Raw genomic sequence first — 21,081 nt, forward strand, 5'->3', positions numbered from 1 at the left:
TTCCCTCTAGTCTTACGCTGCTAAATTATGGACGGCTAGCACAGATAACCCTCGTGTAGCTTTGCGCGAAATTCAAAAACCAACCTCTCCTTTTTTACCGCAGCACCTTGACAACATATAGGGTAGACTGATTACCAGCTAGGGTATGTTGCCCCATTACTTCTAGTAGTAAAATGTGTATTTTAAAAGTACGCACGTTTAAACTATATAAAGATGAAGACAATATCTTTAGTTAGCTTGTGTAGTGTCGTTCTTAATTCAAAAACCATACTTTCTCTACAAGTTTCTTCATGTGAGTATTTTGGTATTTCTCGGAAATGAAGAGCTGACAAAACAGAAGTTCTTATTAACGGCAAAAATATTCTGAATTTAAAATAATTATTTCAAACTTTGATGATCAGAATTATCCTTTTAAGATATTTTGAGCATTAATCCGTATATGTATGTATTAGTAAATAGAACTAACATTATAAATTACATCAATCGTATATAGGCAATTAGTTCACTGCTATATAAAAAGTGATACAACTTAGTATAATAATTAAAACCTAGATGTTCTTTGTGAGATGCTGACCTAAAAGTGAAAAACAAATTGTTCATTATTAGCACTTGTCATTGTTATGACCACAGAAACATTGTTATCAGACAGTGGAGAATTTCGTTTCCTTTTTCTTTCTTTCGTTTATTTATTTTTCTTCTTAGCCGCGACATAGCGACTCGTAAGATGGTTGAGTTTGTTTGTTGTTGTTTTTCCAAATACAGACGTTTAGCTCGTAGCTTCGTCATTTCTTGACTCGGAAGGTCAAACCCTTTCGATTGATGTATTTGATCATGTCTAAAGTCTCATAGATTAATTTACTTTAGTCCTTCCCAAAAAATATCAATTAGTAATAAAATCAAATCGGGTATACGCGCGCCTTTCGTTTTGTAATACTGGCGCACAAAAAATTTAGCTATTAAACAATAAAAAGGGGGGGAGGTGTTGTAGATTAATTTATTCTAAGTTTTACCCAAAGGAATTGACGCAGCTATTTGGGATTCCTTCTTATGCTAAGTTGGGATCTATATGAAGACAATACATTTTATGGATACGTGGGCACAAAACGTTTTAAGTATAATTTTTTCTTTGATATTTTTAAATATATTCATAGTTAGGTCATTAATGAAGTTTATTCACTATTTACAAACGTATATGAGCATTAATAAACGTTTTATCCTGCATAGGTCATAACAGTAACTTTATCTTAACAGGTGCTTAAAATGAATTATGAAAGTATTTGTTGTTTAGAATTAAACACAGTGCTTTGTGGTGACTTTAATAATAGCATAAGCTGACATAACAAAGTTACACAATGGGATATCTGTGTTCTGCCCACTACGGGTATCGATACCCGGTTTTTAGGGGTGTGAGTCCACTAGAGGGCCTTTGAAAGAGTATGATTTTTTCAGAAGATTCCACTACATCAGGATTGTTTGACTAGTTCATAGACTAATTCATAGCAATATCAGTGTGTAAGATATGTATCCAAAATGTGTGTGTGAAGTGTTAAGGTTATCAAAAAAGTTTTCTCATTACGTCGCTAAAACGTTAAGCATTATTATTTTGTACTTTTATTTATTATTATTTTTGTACATTTTAAAGACCTTCTTCTTCATCATCTACTTCATCTGCATCACATCTTCCCATTAAGTCAATTTCTGGTGTTGCATTGCGAAATTCACCAGGAGTCACTGGTATCGACAGTGGCAAAAGTGCCACTAATCATAACAATTCCGGGTCGGACAAACTCAAACCGACAAATTACAAAGACAAACAAGTAGAGAAAAGTAAGTCCTTTTTTTCTTTCTTTCTTCATATGTTGAAATAAATGACTTATGTTAATGTTTTTGATTAATACAAAGGTGTCTAACGTCAAATCTGCGAAGCATAATGTTGCAACACTGGCAGTTTGTGTCTCACTGACTTAACGGATCATGTTCACCAACTTAGGCATTAAACATCTTTGATAGATTGTTTAGGCACAGTATTAATGATGAAACTTTGTAGAATGGACAGCAACTGCCTGTTGTGGAGACACAAGTGTAGAGGACGACGTTTCGGAAATCTTTCGTCTGATATTTATTGCTTGATTTAACCAGCATTTTACCTGATATTTTGCGTATTTTATTACATTGAGAAAGAAATGTGATGTGTAATTTCTTATGTACACTTCTTCCAAATAACTATTATGTACTTTTGTTTATAAAATTCTGTGCAGGCCTAGTGAAGAAAAATGTAATAAGATATGGTTTTATTTCATGTTTCCTATTTAAAAACAAGTAAAATAGGGCTATTTTTGTTGAGGAAAAATAATTGACTAGCAAAAAGTTTGAATTAATTTGTAAGATTTAATGTGTTAAACACAGAATTTTGAGTATATCTTTTTTTTTCTAGTTGGTTTACAGTTACAAAATTGAATTATTTTACTGTCTTGTGTGTACTAAATTAACGATATTAGAGGAACCAGATAAAATTATCCGGTTTTTGTTGGTTGTTTTTTTTTGTAGGTGGCGTCTTCTCTAAACGTACGAGTAGTAGCAGTGGATTCAGTTCGGCACGCAGCGAACGTAGTGACTCTTCTACCAGTCTTTGTAGTGACCCAAGAATCAGCTCTTCCACAGACGGCTCAGACTTACTATCTGCAGCGTCAGGACCCAGCCCCGCACCTTGCACGCCCTCTATGTCGACACAAGGAATTGCTAGTAGGTCCGACGCTGCAGTCAAAAATTTAGCCAAGCGAACACCTGGTAGCAGAAACTCGAGTGGCGTTAGACAAACTATATCGAAACCTACTTCGACTGGAAGTGAGTACTGCATATATCGAGAGTATCGTTGTATTAATAAAACAATATCCAAGATATTACAGATTACATTTACTATTTGTGTCGTGGAAACCCGAATTTATTAAAAATCTGTTTTCCGAGAAAATGAAAGTTAACTTTTTTTTTCTAAACCATTTTGTGGATAATGAGCTAGTAAGCCTTAATCGCTAACTCTGTGTGACGTAAAAGTTGCTTTGTGATGTCATATACCCTGATGATAGTTAAGAGTGCTCTATGCACAATCTGTTGGTTGCGAAATCGAAACGTGGTTCTGGACATGAACATGTTCTACTTTTTAGTTGTGGAAGCATTATGATGTGACAGTCAACCCCCACAGTTCGTTTGTAAAGAGTACTCTAAAAGGTGACAATGGGCTCTGTCTACCGACTGCTTTCCCTCTGGTCTTCAACTTAAAATTAGGGACGTCAGCCTCAGTAGCTTTGCCATAACAAACAAACAAATAGACACTGGTTGGAAAACATTTGCACTCCAACCTTTAAAGGCAAATACTACACTATTACTTGTTTAGAATACGTTATATTACAAGTACTCTTAGACATTTTTCAAGTTTTATCGCTTCTCAGAAGCTTGTGAATTGGAAATTAGTGTTTTTAAATAAGTAGGTAAGTGATAGTTTCCTGTTATTTTGTGACTAGGTCTTTCTACCAGCGCCTGCAATGACAGCTTGATGCAAGATGTTGGACAGCTTAGTTTGAAATTATGGATGTTAAAATTATACGAAAAGCGTAAAGAAGAAAATCAACTGTACTTAAGTAGGAGGCTAAAAGTCAGGGAAAGATGCAATGTCAACTCATGAAATCGTATATTAAGTCACATTATCAGTATTTGTGTGTTTGTTTGAGATCTTCGCGCAAGGCTACATAAAAGTTGCCCGCGTTAGTTATTTCTAATTTTGAACTCATAGACCAAAAGGGATGCAGCTAGTAAACAACATCCACTGTTATCGTTTTGGCTTTCCCAATCGGATAGTGGGATTTGATCGTTTCTTTTTATAATATACCTAATACCTCCGTGCGCGGAGCGGGATTTTTTGTTTGTTCTAACGGGACCGCATCCATGGACATTGATCAAGGCCCGGCATGGCTAGGTGGTTACGGCACTCGACGTATAATCTGAGTGTCACGGGTTTGAATTCCCGTCACACCAAATATGCTTGCCCTTTTTGCTGTGGGAGCATTTTAATGTGACGGTCAATACTACTATTCATTTGTAAAAGAGTAGCCCAATTGCTGGTGGTGGGTGGTAATGACTATCTGACTTTCCTCTAGTCTTGCACTTCTAAATTAGAGACTGCTAGCACAGATAGCCCTCGTGTAGCTTAACGCGAAATTCAAAAACAAACAAACACTGATCCAAGGTGAAAACTGTAACAACTAAGCCACATCCGGTCTTTATTCGCATTTAAATCGTGTTGTAAAATACACTTTGTTTTGTAAGGTCACAGAACCCTCATTTGTGTAACATTTACAATAAAACTTCTTTCAGGGGTATGGTCGACTCGTTTCAAATTTGTCAAGTCATTGTTTGTTCAGTTATGTGTCAATAAAAATTCTAGACTGTATTACTAAAAATTTTATGATGGAAAATAATATTACTACATCCAATTAGCTTATTACACATTTAATGGTTCTTATTGATATAGTATATACAACTGCTGCTTAATAATTTGTTTTCTGGTTTATCATCATAACTTGTTTGAATACCTAAATAAAGAAAGCCTAGCATTATGTTGTTCAGTTATCTCGATTTCACTTTTGAGTTTAGTTATACTTTCTTCTTGAGCTTATGCAGTTGTTGGTAAATTTTAAATTGGTAGAAACTGCCCTTTTTTATTATTCTTTCAAGGGAAAGATGTGGAGTCATCTCGAATAATCCAAGCGAAAAATGCGAACGGATCCAGAATTGTAAACTCCGGTAGTTTGCCCCGTCGAGGCGACATTTCAGGAACGGGTTCGCTTCCAAGACTGAAAAATAACGAAGGAGAATGCGGCAGATGTAGAGTCGGTGGTCGAACAGAAGCATCGAGTCAAAATCAAGAGCCTAGTGACGGACAAGGTCAGCTGTGTAAAAGTATCCAACCAGATAATCCAATTCGTCAGTCCAAAATTTCCAGTCTTATTCCAAAAACTGAACGCGCTATCAAGACAGCCAGTTCTGGAAGTGTGGGAAGCGTCATGGATACTGGTTCAGTGTGTGGCGATGGTATAATGGCAGACAAGAGCATAACATATTGCCTTCATACTGATCGTAGCAATGCTCAAGTGAGTGCGCAAGAAACTGTGAATAGTGGCATTCCAAAACCAACAGCAGCAGTAAAAGGAACTTCAAAACCACCGAAAGAAGAAAGTCGTCATAGTAATGCTCCAACTTCTAACGTAACTCAGTCGGTTTCCAGCAGTTCAGTGAATTATTTGTCAATACCCAGACCAATTATGTCCCAGGAAAGTCATACACCAGTGAAGTTGTCTAGAGACGACATTTACGTCCCAGTTGAAATCAACCGACAAATCCTGGAAAATAGACAAGTCAGTAATTGCAGACAACCTGAAGAAAATGGCAGCACCTCATCATTACCAAAATCTGATCGTTCAGTAACCGAAAGGACCAGGGAAGGTTCTCAGGGAACCATTAGTGTTGCTAAAGTTTCCCCAATTATGAATACCAACATTTCAAATGCTACCAAAGAAAAATCAACACGTCAGCAAGATAATCTAGAAGAAAGAAGACCCGAAAACTCTAATGTACCAATGCAAGCTAGTCAGACGAGACGAGGAAGTGAAGGTTCACAAAGGGAATCCAATCCGATATCAGATAATTGTTCAAGAAATTCAAAATCTAGAGAGTCAGATTCGGTCAAGCCGGAGGTTATTCCAAGTGCAGAAATGGTGACCGAAATAAAAAATAGGCGTTCTGCAGTCAAAGATGTTCCAAAAGAAACAGACGGCCCTAGCTGTGACACCGAAGCCTCATTTGGTGAAGAGGCTGATGATGTCATAGTTAACATCAAACCCATGCAACCCATCACACGTGCTTCCACGTATGGTTATATTCGCAGCCTGGGACCTTTCCCTGCCACTCGTAATTTCGCTAACAAACTACAGTCTCCCGGTTTACGCCTTTTGACGGATTTTAGTGGAACTGGTGGAGGACGACTAGGTCTCTCGAGACAAATTCTTACAACGGGAGATTCGTCCAGAATATATGGCATTCCCATAAAACGAACATTCTCCACAAGCAAAGGCGTTTTAGATATCGACTATTCTTCCGATGTTGATTCTGTTGACTTAGCAGCAGGATACATGAGTGATGGAGATGTTCTTAGGCCTGGACTCGTTTATAAAGTAGATGACATTGCTAGTGGATACATGAGTGAAGGTGGAGCTTCCTTATATGGTCGAAAAGTCTCAAGTAAGACGAAAGACAGCATATTCTCAGATAGAGGTGCAGCTCCTAGAACCATCAACGTCCTTCAAGATGATAGGTAAGATTGAATTTTAATAAAAGCTACAAAAAAGCAACAAAAACTGCACAAAGTATATATGCTTTTCCAACTGTAAGCCAAATAAATCGCATTTATACATAGAGTAGATGGCTTTAGTGAAGTGAATATTTTTGAAATGTTTGATAAGAATTGACTGAATGTATTTTGTAGATTAGTGTGCTAGGCTACAGATGTAAAAGTCTAAGGTACGAGCTGCATTATGTCGCTGGATACGCTTTGAATATTCAGCTGTAGATGCGTTATAATCGTGATATGTAATTAATCTTTATTTGATAAAGAGTATCTGGGTACTGGTGAATAGTTAGTTGTTCTCCTCTGGTTAACAGTTATAAATTACGGATGACTTTACCTGAACCTGGAGGTTTCTAACCTGGCCCATGTGTCGTAGTCTTGTTCAGGTGTAAATTTTTCAATTTCCTTTGAAATCAGGGATTGCATCATTTTCATAAACCTTATTTATAACGATATTCAAAGAGTTAGGAGTCGCTAAAACCATTATGTAGCTGGAAACTAACCTCCTTTCTATTTTAATAATAAAAATGAGAGTTGTTCCCAAACTTCATTATATTTTGTCGATCAGAATATGTTAGTAATAACCCAAGAATCATTTTAGAATTTTAAAGATTTGACTCCAAGGTATGAATTGGAAAATCGGGTTCTTTAACGTTCAGTAACAAAATCGTATCGTTATATTTCTTGCACGTATTTAGATTGTACCCAGCGAAATAAAAGATAGGCTAAGTAAATTAGTTAAAACAATTCTCGCAAGGGGAAACGTTGACCAATAAGGACGAATATGAAAAGCATTTTATCAAAAATCTTTAAAATCCACCAAGGATTATTAAATTTAGCTCTAACGACATCTTCTGGCATAACAAGCCAGAGCCCAGAAAGATCCAACAATAAAAAGTATATTTGTTGTGGTTGAAAACACATTAAAATTCTTATATCTGTATAGCCTAAAATTAATATCCTGTTGCTATACATCAATAAATAATTACGTAAGTAAATAAATTACTGTTTATGGCTTCTGGATCATTAAAATTAAAAAAAAAGACCTGTTAGCTTTGTTAAAATTGTAACATACTCCACCAGATGTTTATTAACTGTAGGTAATTCACATTTACATGTCTAACTTTTGTCTCATCTAAACATTTACATAACTATTAGTATATCAGTCCAATAACAGCAAATCCTTGTTGTTTGCCCAGTATGAGACCTTGTTTCGTTAGAAAAGATTCACTTTGGGCTATCTCTTATATCAATCGTGGGGAATCGAACCTAGGATTTTAACATTGCAAATCTATAAACGGCCCAGCGTCGCCAAGTGGTTAGGGCGCTCGATTCGCAGTCCCCGTTCCATCAAATATGCTTTCCCTTTTTCAGCCGTAGGAGCATTTTAATGTGATGTTCAATACCAGTTTGTTGGTAAAAGAGCAGCCTAAGAGTTTGCAATGACTGGTGATGACTAGTTTATGGATAGCACAGATAATCTTCGTGTAGCTTTGAGCGAAATTCGGAACAAACCAAACCAAATCTATATAAATTTACCATTGCCTCATCGGGATATGCTAGCAACTGAAACTTGCAAGTAAACTTATAGCAACCTAGTATTGCTTATCACTAGCGTATTTCATTAAAACTAAGTTTTTAATTCACACGTGGAAGACCAGTACAAACTATATATATTTTTAATTCTTACAATAATAAACTTATCACTAGAGTCACTTAAGTTAAATAATTTTTATCTCTTGACATTAACAGTCATTGTAACGATGTCACACAAATACACAGTGTATATGTTATTAGATGTCTAGAAAATCAATATATCTAACACTTTATTTCAAATTGTTCATTACTTCTTGCTTAAATTTATAAAAGTCGATCACCAAAAATTAATTTTCAACTTAACACTAGATGTTACTAACTAACATAATTGCTTTAGCAAATAACGTCTAACATTTATATTCGAGAGTGAATATGGATACATTTAATTTTTCAGCACGAACAACCTCATCAAAAACCAGAGAAGCAAAACAAGAATTATGAAAAACCCCATTTTTTTCAAAATTCGTTCTTATTTCTATAGACTTAGTAACTATTAAAGTGGCCGTTTATTTACGCTAACATTTATCTTAAATATTTGCCAGGAAACTGAAATTGTTTAGGTTTACTTTCCAATTTGAGTTTAACGAGAAGATATTTTTGTAATATGTATGTATAACCGGCAGATTATACTTTCCCGCTAAGGAGGCCTTATCAAAGATTCTCAAAAGTAATTAGTATTTATTTAGTTCTTTCCATTTCAAAAATATTTAAGTATATACCTTGAAGTGATTATTCATACGAAAAACATGGTTACAAATTTCCGTTTTATTTAAAACATGCTTATAGATTTGGCAATATTAACCTTTGTGGTTTTCTATGCTCACTACTGTTTAAATTAGTGACACTGAATTAATGTGCAAGCCTACCGAGCTTAAATATTAATGTAGAATATTATAAAAGGAAGCCTAAACGTGATTGCTTACTAAGCACACTAAAGTGTAAAGTTAATACTAGTATCTGTGGCGTTCACTTTTATTTTAGTGACATGTTAGCTACTAGATGGCAGGACCAGCCCTATATATTGTCTTCTAATTTAAGAGATCTAATTAATGCATGAATACACAAGGTAAGTGGAAATCATCGTGACCTGGCGCACTGGGATGAAATTTATACATCTATTTAATGTGTAATTAAGTTGTGTTTTTTATATTTCTAATGTACTAAACAATTTTATAGCAGTCGGGTAGCGAAATATTTCGTAAAAGTTTACTTACTATTAGGGTTTATAATGTGCTACTCGTTAATATATTTGTTAAAAACTAAAATTGTGAGAGATATGCTATCTGAAACACGTGTTATTTGTGAATATATTTTTCAAACTAAAACTGTGTGAGATATGTTATCTCAAACACGAGACGAGAAATGTTTATCTTGGTTTATATTTTGATGTCTTTATTACAACTGGAGTTGGTCAACTTTCTTTCTCCAGAATAGTTTGGATGTCGTCCTGTGCTGCTCCTAGAATTTAGCTTCTATGTTTCTCACAATATTTCAGCTTTGTGAGCTTACTTTGACGTTTTTTCGTAACTAAAATTAAAATGGTAGTTCTAAAATGCCCTGATACATGAATAAAATAAAAGTATTCAGTTTTTAGCTATCCATCCAAACCAGCATCAGATCCACATGCATCGTAAGTTAAGATTTTTTGAAAATAATAATTAACTAGAATCTGGACATGAAACTTTGACAGATAGAGAGAGAGAGATAAGACAGATGAATGAAATTATTAGTGAGTGTTATTATTAACTTAAGAGCCTAAGACATGTATGCACAACGTAAATAACGGCAGATAAATAGACGCTAAGCTTCATTTTGTAAGAGTTTTTTAATAACTTTGTTCTGTGTACGGGCTGGAAGTTTGAGTACGGGTCGACAGTTTTTCTCCATCTGGCTAGATCGGTGATTGCGAGAAAAGGAGCGTGCGTGTGGGCACATGAAACAACTGCAGATACGTTGTTCGTTTTATAGCCTGCATTAATATACCAACTCCATGAAAGTAATTAAATTATAAAACTTTCCCCTAAATATGTTTCATTCTACAACGGACACAACTGAACTTTTTGTTCTTGTTTTAACAATATTCTTAAATGAACTATAGTAATTCATTTAAATCAGATTCGTTTCGGATATCTGCAAAAGTATGGGTAGTTTACTAGTTATTTAACATACATTGTTGAATCTGTTTGTGAAGAGACAAAGTCCTTATCTACATGGCGCCACATACTCATCTATAGAATGTGTGATATAACGGTTTTGGCGTCAAAAAGACCGCGTTGATCCCATGTTGATTCTTTACAATAACTTCAAATGATGTTCCTAAGTGGTTCACGTGTATGTAATAGATACGTGTGCGTGCGTGATGTACACGTTCCTCAGGGACAGTTAATTACCAACGCACGATTTCCCTCTGTGCTTTTAAGCTCGTTCACAATATATTTTTCTAAATTGAAGCTTTACTGTTACTTCCTTTCTTGTCATATAGGTAACTTAACTGTAGGAGGCTTTGACCAGTAAAAGTTTTTCACTGTTACAGTTCTTATGACAATATGCCAAATAAGAAAACTAATACAGCATTTTGGCATTCGAAACCATAATAATATAAGATTAAGATAAAAAATGAGAAAGTCTTATGAATATAAATGTGCGTGTGTATGTTTACTTCAGCACAGAAATCTTGATGGTTCAGGGGTCTCACGTGCTCTCTACATAACCATATGATACATAAATAAATATAAAAGAATGATGTTTTGAACCTCTCGACATAATAATAATTTAAAGCGAAACGAAAGCCTTCAACAGATCCCAATATCATTATATAGCTTTAGTTTATGTCAACAGAAACCTTTAGTTAACATACTCATTTGTGTGCATTTTTGTCGTAACTGTTTTATAGAGCCCGAAATTTGATTTACTGAACATTTATAAAAATGTTTTCCGTTGATAACCACGTTTTCTCTATGCGATTGACTAATGCCATGTATTTATTGTTTATAATAAATGTATACAATAGACCGGGCTATGATGTAGTAGAGAAATAGTTAATTAATAAAGTTAAACTAATTATTGTGTGTGTGCGTGTATTTTTTAAAAACTTTCATCTTTTTAAATATTCAATACGTATGATGGCGTTAAGTTTTGAGACCCCCTCGGAAAACGGATTGGAAGCGCCAAACTATGTAACCATAATCCAATAATATTCTGACTGAAAAAATGTACATAAATGAGATCTATAAACTTCCTTGCCAGGAACATAAGGAAAGAAAGGAGACTGCGACATTTGTAGATATTTAGTTTTGAATTCGTACTTGAATAAAGCAAATCGTATTAACTGGAAACGATGAGATGATGCTGAAAGTAGAGAAAGAAGAGTAATGAGAAGGACAAGTGACCTGAAAGGTCAGAATTTAAATAGATATGAAGAAATCAAGGTGTATGATATGGGTTGTGGAGAAGATGGAAACGCTGAAACCTCTAAAACCATTACTGCTATATACACCTGTATCTTTTGTCATACTTCATGGATTTCAAGTTTGAAAAAAAAAACGTTCTAAATAGCAAAGCCAAGTGGTTTCTTTCTACCAATCAGCATTCTATAGGAAATATTTCAAAATTTGGCGCAACGCCTAGTGGTCAGTTTCTTCGTGATCGGGACTCTTAAAAATGTATCGTGTGTCCTGTATGTAGCCTTACAGCGAGTTTTCAACTTCAATTGATTATCTGAGTTGGCAAACACATTTACATAAATAACGTTGTTTTCTGTATTTTGTACCGTTTTATCGTTCATTCCACCCCGTTATGCCCTTTCTTGGGAAGTTCAACAACTACAATAGTGAGATGATATACAATAGGATATGAGATCCTTTACTTGTCATCATCATATAAAAGTTGTATGCTTTGGATTTTTTTGTACAATTTCATAAATATAATTAAAATAAAAATTGTTATTTCACGCGCAGAAATTGGTTGTGTATTAAATAAACAATAAAATTATGTCCTACTTCATTCTGGAGTTGGCCGGGCATGGCCAGGTGGTTAAGGTACTCGATTCGTAATCCGGGGTCGCGGGTTCGAATCTCATTCGCACCAAACATACCCTTTCAGCTGTGGGGACGTTATAATGTAACGGTCAATCCCACTATTCGTTAGTAAAAGAGTAGCTCAAGAGTTGGCAGTGGGTGGTGATGACTAGCTGTCTTTTCTCCAGTCTTACTCTGCTAAATGAGGGACGGCTAGTGCAGATAGTCCTCGTGTAGCTTTGCGCGAAATTCAAACCAAACCAAACCATTCTGGGGTTAAGTGTTTGTCTTAAAAGTCGCACCGTAACAAACAATAAATGGCGCAGATGCATGAGGAGTTCGTAGAGAAGAATACTGATAAGATCATTTAATCTTAACATTACTTCATTTATTTATTGTGAATAACAATGCGTATTTAGTGCTTCAAATGAGACGTATTGAACAAGAACTGTTTATAAGAGTCGTTAATATAATATTCAACCATTTGTAAGTAAACAATAAAGTTCGTTGCGTCAGAAATTGGATATGTTGTTGTCAAGGAAAGTTAAAAATCACCGGAAGTCTTATTTTATGGACAGCAATCCTTCTTCCACTCCCTACGTTAGATAGAGGACACCAAAAGAAGAAAAATGGGTTATCACACAGAACGTAAAGCACTTTCACGGTATTTCTTTCTTATCTCCTACGTTCCAGACACAACGTTCTTTAACACCCTCTTCTTTAGTCTTGAAACGAAAATACTTTTCTAGCAACATTTTTTTTATCCCGATTCATCCAAATCTGTCATACCCCTATAAGCACTCTTTAAATAAAAAAAAAAACGTTCCCAACTTTATCAACATTTCCTTATTGTACAGAGCCTGTGATATAGCACATTTAACTGCACTTTCTGGCTACTTGTCACACTATGCACTGCGTGGCGTAGCACGTTTGTAGTATTTAGTTTAGTTTCAGTTCGTAATGTTACTCTGCACTGTTTGCCTCCATTTTGTTTAGTGTTTTATAAATCTTTATTTTCATCCATTGCATGTTTTTTTCTTCTCTCCTGAATCTGATATGCAACACATTTTTTCCATAGGAGTATTAAACCTTGTCCTCTTCGTTCGCAGTACAAGTCTAGGTAAGTTGTTCCTTCTGTTTATTCGTAATATCTTTTATGTAAGTAATTCGAAAAGGTTTAATTTCATCATGTATATCTACTAGTACAGTGTCGCTAGAATTTATAATTAACAAATTAGAAAGCCCGCTTCGTAGTTTCTGATAAACAGATTTTTTCTTTAAAAAATAACATAAACGATAACTTTCTAAAACTTGCAGATGAATTAGTTTTACAAAATGTAGTATGCATTTGCATTGCATATATTAACTTCATAATTTTATGCCATAATATCGCTGAATAAAATTATTCGACTGTTATTCAGGTGAATTATGTTTCACAAAAAGTCTAGAAAGTTATGATAGATTTAATTAGCAAATTTCAAAGTTTTTATTAACCGAAGTATGTTACTAGTTTGGGAACGGACAACTGTACATATGAGAACTCTAGTCACGGTTGTGAACGATGCAGTCTGGTGTGTGTTTATTTTGCAAATATCGCTCCTCAAGAAAATGAAAGATTATTATTGTGATATCATTTTTTATTTCCAGGAAACATTTTCATATCTACTTTTAATTTAAAAACATATTAATTGAAAATAATAACAAAGATTTAAGTCAAACAACGTTTGAAAAATAAAATATTATTGCGTCTTACACTGCTATCCTTAATACAGCGAAACACTGGGTTTCGGCAAGCTTTGTGAGATATATTCAGTAAAAAATAGAAAATGTAGCCAAGAAGAAAGTCGTTAAATAACAATTGAAATTTGCAATAGTATACGGAAGTCCTTCTCTGTCCATTTTGTGAAATAAATTACGATGTGCACGAGCTAATAACAAAGTGGCGACATGTGATATCTTGATCTTAACATCGGCGGATGTTAACGTCAAGAAAAGGGAAGGCCTGTGGACGAAAATCGCAAAGTGGGGTTCAAATAAACGCAAGGTGAGTGCTCAGGTACCACAGAGCCAATCGTCACCTTACCGAACGTATCACTGGCTAATTCTGTTAGTCCCATCGTTTAATATTCTTCCGAAGGAAAATCACATATATTTTACGCACCCTTGATCAAAGCTACTAAAAGCCTTCCATAATCTTTCACCTTGGCTAACTGGTTTACAACAGATCTGACTTTGCTTAAATTCCTTTTACCTCGAGAGTTTTGTTGCAAGTGATTCAACAATAAGTCTGAAGGCTTATGACGTAAAAAGCTGATTTCTAAACTCATGGCAGGAACAGCACAGATAGCCCATTTTGTAACCTTTTTCTTAACAACAACCAAACCTTCAATGACTTGAGGTAAAGCTTGATACTGTGGAGTTTTAATCTACCCCGGTATATGAACGGTCAGTTTGTAGATGTACAACGTTGAAATTCGGTATTCGATTCTCCGTAGTGAACAAACCAAAACTACCATATTGTGTAGCTTTACACACAAAAAAACATGCGAAAGCATGTATAGCATCTATCTGTCACTATATCTGTGTGTTTAGTCAAATTACGTAAAGAAAATCATAAAGTAAAAGTATTTACTGAAAATAACTTGTAGACATCACTGAAGAGTCGAAGTTGTAGTTTGTTTGATAGAGTAACTCAAACTACAATTAATAATGCCACAAAGTACGTGTTTTGTTAATTGTTCTGTTTTAAACTGTAATGTATCTACAAGTTGTATAAGCTGAATTCCTAATTATCATATACAGTGTATTAATGTAGTGTCTGTCAGCCTTGTATTAATGTGGTACGTCGATACTGTGTTAATATATTGTTACTGTGGTATCTATAAGTATTAACCCCAGTATGTAGTTCAGCGGTAAGTGTAAAGACGTATAATTTTGAAAACTAGATTTCTAGGTTCGTGTTGAGCACAGCATAAATAGCCTATTGTGTATGTTTGTACTTACTGATGAACAAACATATACAAAAAAACAAACAAACCTGCCAGTAATGTGTTGATATATAATACATCAATCAATCGTATGTGATATATTAACCTAGTATAACTGTCAGTATTGTGTTGGTGTACAGTGTAGTATCTGTAAGGTATGCGTTAAAGTTATTAGATATACACGACTGCTCAAGTTTAATGCGAGTATTATGAATTTTTTTAGATGGTTTAAGTATACCACGAGTGTTTATTTATTTTCAGCACTGTTTACGTAACTGTGTACAAATCATACGTTGTCTAGTTTTCTAAGTTTCCTCGTTGAGCATTGTGCATCATAATATCTGATAGTATGTGGAAAGTTCTAGGCCTCGGTCAAGCTATAAATACACGTACCAAATATAATTCGAGTAAGTAAGATGGATAACGTTAGTTAAATAGATGGGTAGGTTTATGGGGTTCAAGTCCTCGTATACTCGTTATGATTAGCAAAATTAGAACACAATTGACAATATAAATTACTCTTCTCTACAAACCTGTGGACTTTGACGAAAAGATACGATTATTTAAAGCTCTGGATACAAATGGTAATTAAAAATGTAATGAATTGTTGTATATACGTTTGACTTGTACATTATTTTAAACAAGTGGACTGTATACTGTTTGTTTATTGTTGAAACGTATCGTCAACAAGTCAAGCACCTACATAAAAAAAAAAAAACAGTAGTTGTACAGGGTGGCCCGTAAGTCCCTACCCACCCATATATCTTATGTATCCAGGGTGTCACCAGTATTCTTGCGCTCATGTACCCACGTACTTGTCACAATACGCTCTTCAAGTGTAAATGGGCTTACATCGGCCATATTTCTCTGATTTAAAAAAGAAAGAAAAATTTATGATACATGCGTAATTGAACATAACATAATAACATATGGATGGGTAGGGACTTACCGGCCACTCTGTATATCTCAGGTCTCTGTTAATGTAGTTCAGCTATCGGTGTTGTGTTTGTGTACTATGTAGCATATCAGTCAGTATTCTGCGAATGTTGTAGATATATCAGCATTGTTGTATACTACGTTGTATATCGGTTAGCACTATGATAACGTAGTACATTTATCAACATTGTATACTATGTAGTGTACCTGTCAGGACGCTGTTCATGTCTTACATCTATCTGCATTATTGGTGTACTATGCTGTCGGGTATATCTGTTAGCACTGCGTTAATGTAGTAGATTCAGTCCTATGTTACTGTTGTATAACTGTCAGTACCGTATTAGTGAAATATGTCTTTCAGTATTGTGTTAATGCAATACGTTAGTATTAAGTTAGTACAGTATATATACTGACCTCAAGGGCATGCTTATATTGTCACCAGTAACTAGCCTTATATTATATGAGGACATTTATGTTACTTCATGTGCTATGAATATTACAGTAATTACCTAAAAGATACTTAAGAAATACGTAAACACTCGACGAATCGCTGAGCATGATGTGCTATACATTTACTGCAGGTCTTGAAGTTTGTAAATTCGGTTAGTTTCTTATCCATTTGTTTAGTAATTGTTTACCTGGTCATTTTAAGTAAAAAAAAAACTAGTTGATAATCTGTTGATCTTCTACCACAGTATAGTACACAGTAATGTATCAAACAGATCACATGCACTGGTTGTCTACCACAGTATAGTACACAGTAATGTATCAAACAGATCACATGCACTGGTTGTCTACCACAGTATAGTACACAGTAATGTATCAAACAGATCACATGCACTGGTTGTCTACCACAGTATAGTACACAGTAATGTATCAAACAGTTCACATGCACTGGTTGTCTACCACAGTATAGTACACAGTAATGTATCAAACAGATCACATGCAATGGTTGTCTACCACAGTATAGTACACAGTAATGTATCAAACAGATCACATGCACTGGTTGTCTACCACAGTATAGTACACAGTAATGTATCAAACAGATCACATGCACTGGTTGTCTATTCCCAGTAATGGATCAAATAAATTTATTCCCCGTCAATTTTATATCAGATACTTGTACTTCTACATTCTAATGATATTTTTAATGATAAATTAGTCTATTTTTAACTCTGTTATTTCTTTGTATTTATCATAGTGCGTTAACAGTAAAATAAATTGACTATTTTTATTACTTTGTGCTCGTTCGTTTACCTTCCGACCTCCCTAAAGTCTTTGAAGAGTGGTAGAGTCCAACAAAGTAATCAATATCAGCTTTCCTTCTCTCATGGCTCAGCATCATTCCGTAGAAACCCTTTTCCATTCTGTTCGCAGTTTTAAAGAATACTGCATCGCAAAATACAGTCAGTAAAGCGGCTTAGCTGCTGTTTTAAATAAGTTGATGGTACTTTTGTAATTAATGAAAATATTTTAAAGATTTTTACACATAAAAATAAAGCAAAATTGATCTAACCATTTCTGAGGAAGTTCGTGATCCTCGAATGGCAATGCACCGAGGCAGGCACCACGATTATTACGGCTGTTACAGCAGGTAAGTTCGCCACTTTAGTTGGTTTTCAGTGCCACACGAAAGGCTTGTATATTGAACCAGTTTCCAAAGAAACATTGTAACAGGCACGATAAAAGTTGTTTCCAGCTTCAAGATTATAAGCTAACATGCATGTGTTACCAATTTATCGGTTCAGTTGAACCCAGTGAATTCTGAAAAACCGTTTTACTCAACCAAAGAAATAATTTATTTTTTCTAATAAGCTAGTAATATTGAAACGAAAAGATGAAATTATTAGTTTTTCTTTTTTCTTTTGGAAATTGCTTTTTATTTTTTGTTACCATTTAATCTGAATGCTTTAAAATTAGGCTAATGTCTACTTAAATTCTTTTAATGTGGTGTTCTGGAATTTATTACAAAAACTATAGTGTAAGCGTATTTTTTATTATAAATCACAGCTTTCAAATAGAGATGAAGTTTTACTTTTTCACAGTTCCATTTTTGCACTAGTTAAACTCTGAATATTATTTCACAAATATAGGGCTTTTCTTAGATAGTCCTAAATTCTTAGACAATGTTAACTTTACGGATTTACAATGCTAAAATCCGGGACTCAATTCCCCGCAGTGGAGACCGCAGATAGCCTATTGTGGCTTTGTTATAAAACAGACAAGTAAACCTAAATTTTTACAATGGCTTGTCGATCTCAAAGAACACGTAAAGGATAAAGTTACGACTCATTTTTTTGTTTTGTTACTTCAATTGTAAAAGACACTTACCCAGTTGTGCATATAACAGGAGGGTCGTTGACGCGGACTCGTATTCCAGGTGCCCCTCGTTACTGTGTGACGCGGTTGTTTCCCTGACCCTGGTTTTTTCTTTTTATGGTTTAAAAAAATAATTAATCTTTGGAATAAACTATTGGCGAACGTTATTGTTCTAAGTAGGAAAGGACCCGTTATCATTATGCAGTGCTACGGCTTAATGAACGTCGAATTAAACATATTTGTTTGCACGCTGAGCTACAGAAGAGTAGAGAACAAACAGTTGCTTAAAGATCTCTAATTATTCGTATATTTATACCTTTATATACATGTACAGAAGATTTTGCTTGATACGTCTTTAATACACGTTTGATATACAATTTGCCGAGACAAAGGGATGTTGTTGTTGTTTTTTTTAATACGTGTTTCTGTTAGGGTTAACCGATATATTTAGTCTATACTTGACACATCCTGTTCTTCTACTCTGTGTAACGGTGCGCAGTACGTTATGCGCCATCAACGTATTCAGCATTTCCGCTAGAGCTATCGCCCCTTCTGTTGTATAGCTCATTTATTTATTAGTTTCTTTTAAATTATTTGACGCATTTTAACGTAATTTACACCCATCGCTTTATTCCCGAGAGTAGCTTCCATCTTTCAACTTTCTCAGAAAGTGTTACAGAACTACTAGTTTAATCCTGAGAACAACTTTCACTGTCAGCTTTCTCAATAACTCTTACGAACCTACCAGTTTATTCTCTCATCTGGCTCTCTTAACAACTGTTACACAACCGAATTCTCAACAGATGCGACATATTAATGTATATTCCTCACACACGTTTACGTCCAAATGAGTCGTGAAAGGATCCAGTAAATTGACTTTCAGTTTGTATGCATATAAATCTGTGTGCCGTCTGCTATTTCATCCTGAGCGCTAGAGTGCTTGATGGATTAACAAAGATGCGCTGGTGAAATATTTGAAAAGTATTGTATAACTTTTATCCAGACGCAGACAGTATTACGGTGTGAACTTCACATACAATCAGAATATAAAGTTGTTGCTAGATTTGGGGTTTCGTAAAGAGTGTCTCTTGATTTGTTAAACGCTGATTGTAACAAAGCATCTTCAATATAAGCATGAACTACATAATATTAAACCCCGAATGCTGATTTGATAATACCTAACGCGCGTTTGTGTCTGTGTTTATATAAGGACAGAAATAGCTTCAAAACTATTATCATATTAATTACATTAGTTATTAATTGACGAATAGCAGTGAGCACTGTATAAAGTTTATTAATGTTTAAAGTCCGTCGTAATTTCTAGGCCCTGCATGGCCAAGTCGTTAGGGCGCTTGACTCGTAATCTGAGGGTCGCAGATTCGAATCCCCGTCACACCAAACATGCTCGCCCTTTAAGTCGTGAGGGCGTTGTTATGTACAATCAATCCCACTATTCGTTGGTAAAAGAGTAGCCCAAGAATTGGTGGTGATGACTAGCTAGCTGCTTTCCCTCTAGTCTTACATTACTAAACTACGGACGGTTAGCAGATATATCCCTCATATAGCTTTGCGCGAAGATTCAAAAGGATCAAACCATTGTAATTTCCAATAGTAACCTTGAAATCATAACGGAAATTACCTGTGACTGATAGATGGGATATTCCTAACGCTTTTGGGAGCTATCACCAAAATTTAAAGGCTGATTTAAAACAGAAACAACCGCAACAAAACAATACGTTAGCAATCATGGAATACCAATTGAGCTTGCGGATATGTGTTCAACTCCAACTGCTCTTCACTGTCTGTATAGTTGTGAGTATAAGTGCTCAACTTCGAACCCATAATTAATTTTTCATAATTGCTAACTAATTATTCATCAGTGTTTGGTATTTGTCTGATAGATGAGATATATTAAATATGACTCGCACGTGAAGGGTACTGTTATTGAGCCATTAGTGACGCTATAATAGAAAATATAGATTTCTTTTGAAAATTTTGACGAATACGAGGTCTGTTCAAAAAATACGCGGACTGTTTGAATTGCGCGGCTCCAGTTGGTTCCAGGGGAATCCGCTTGGTGTCGTTAGGTTTGCACAGATCAGCTGATTACGACGCCATTTCCCGATTGCAGATATCTTCATTTGTGTATTAGCTACGCGGTTTTAAGTGAAGTGCGATTTTTTTTCGTTTGGCGGATTTCAGAATGAATGACCTGAAGGAGCAACGACTTGCTGTGAAATTTTGTGTTAAACTTGGAAAATCTGCGACTGAAACTTTTGCTATGCTTAACACGGCTTACGGTGATGTTGCTATAAAGCGTACGGCATGTTTCAAGTGGTATGAATGTTTTAAGGATGGTCGACAGTCCATTGAAGATGATGAGCGTCCTGGACGTCCTTCCACGTCAACTGACAAACCCACATGTCGACAAAATCAACACCCTGGTGTGGGCAAATCGACGTCTGACTGTCAGGGAGCTTGCTGAAGAGTGTAGGATATCAGTTGGATCTTGTTACGAGATTTTGACCGAAAAAAATTGAAGATGCACCGCGTTGCTGTGAAATTCAGCCCTCAGAACTCGTGAGTTTTTGGCCAAACACTCGATCACTGTTCTTCCCCACACACCCCCCCTACTCACCTGACCTTGCTCCTTGCAATTTTTTCTTGTTCCCCAAACTCAAAAGACCCTTGAAAGGAAGAAGATTTGAGACGATTCCCGAGATTAAGGCAAATGCGACGAAGGAGCTGGAGGACATTACAAAAGAAGTGTACCAGGACTGTTTCAACAAGTGGAAACACCGTTGGGATAAGTGTGTGCGTTGGGGAGGAG

General features: G+C 35.3%; 1 protein-coding gene across 2 annotated transcripts in view; it reads left to right on the top strand.

Annotated features, from left to right (window-relative positions):
• LOC143222893 (uncharacterized) overlaps positions 1-21,081 on the top strand; it is a 198,753-nt gene that overhangs the window by 111,579 nt on the left and 66,093 nt on the right. For both annotated transcript variants that reach the window (XM_076450040.1, XM_076450050.1), the window contains exons 9-12: positions 1,643-1,827; positions 2,548-2,844; positions 4,729-6,364; positions 13,088-13,129. In XM_076450040.1, the coding sequence (XP_076306155.1) occupies positions 1,643-1,827; positions 2,548-2,844; positions 4,729-6,364; positions 13,088-13,129 (2,160 nt within the window). The remainder of the gene's footprint in view (positions 1-1,642; positions 1,828-2,547; positions 2,845-4,728; positions 6,365-13,087; positions 13,130-21,081) is intronic.

This window comes from Tachypleus tridentatus, chromosome 1, assembly GCF_004210375.1.
Source record: "Tachypleus tridentatus isolate NWPU-2018 chromosome 1, ASM421037v1, whole genome shotgun sequence".
Lineage (NCBI taxonomy): Eukaryota > Metazoa > Arthropoda > Merostomata > Xiphosura > Limulidae > Tachypleus > Tachypleus tridentatus.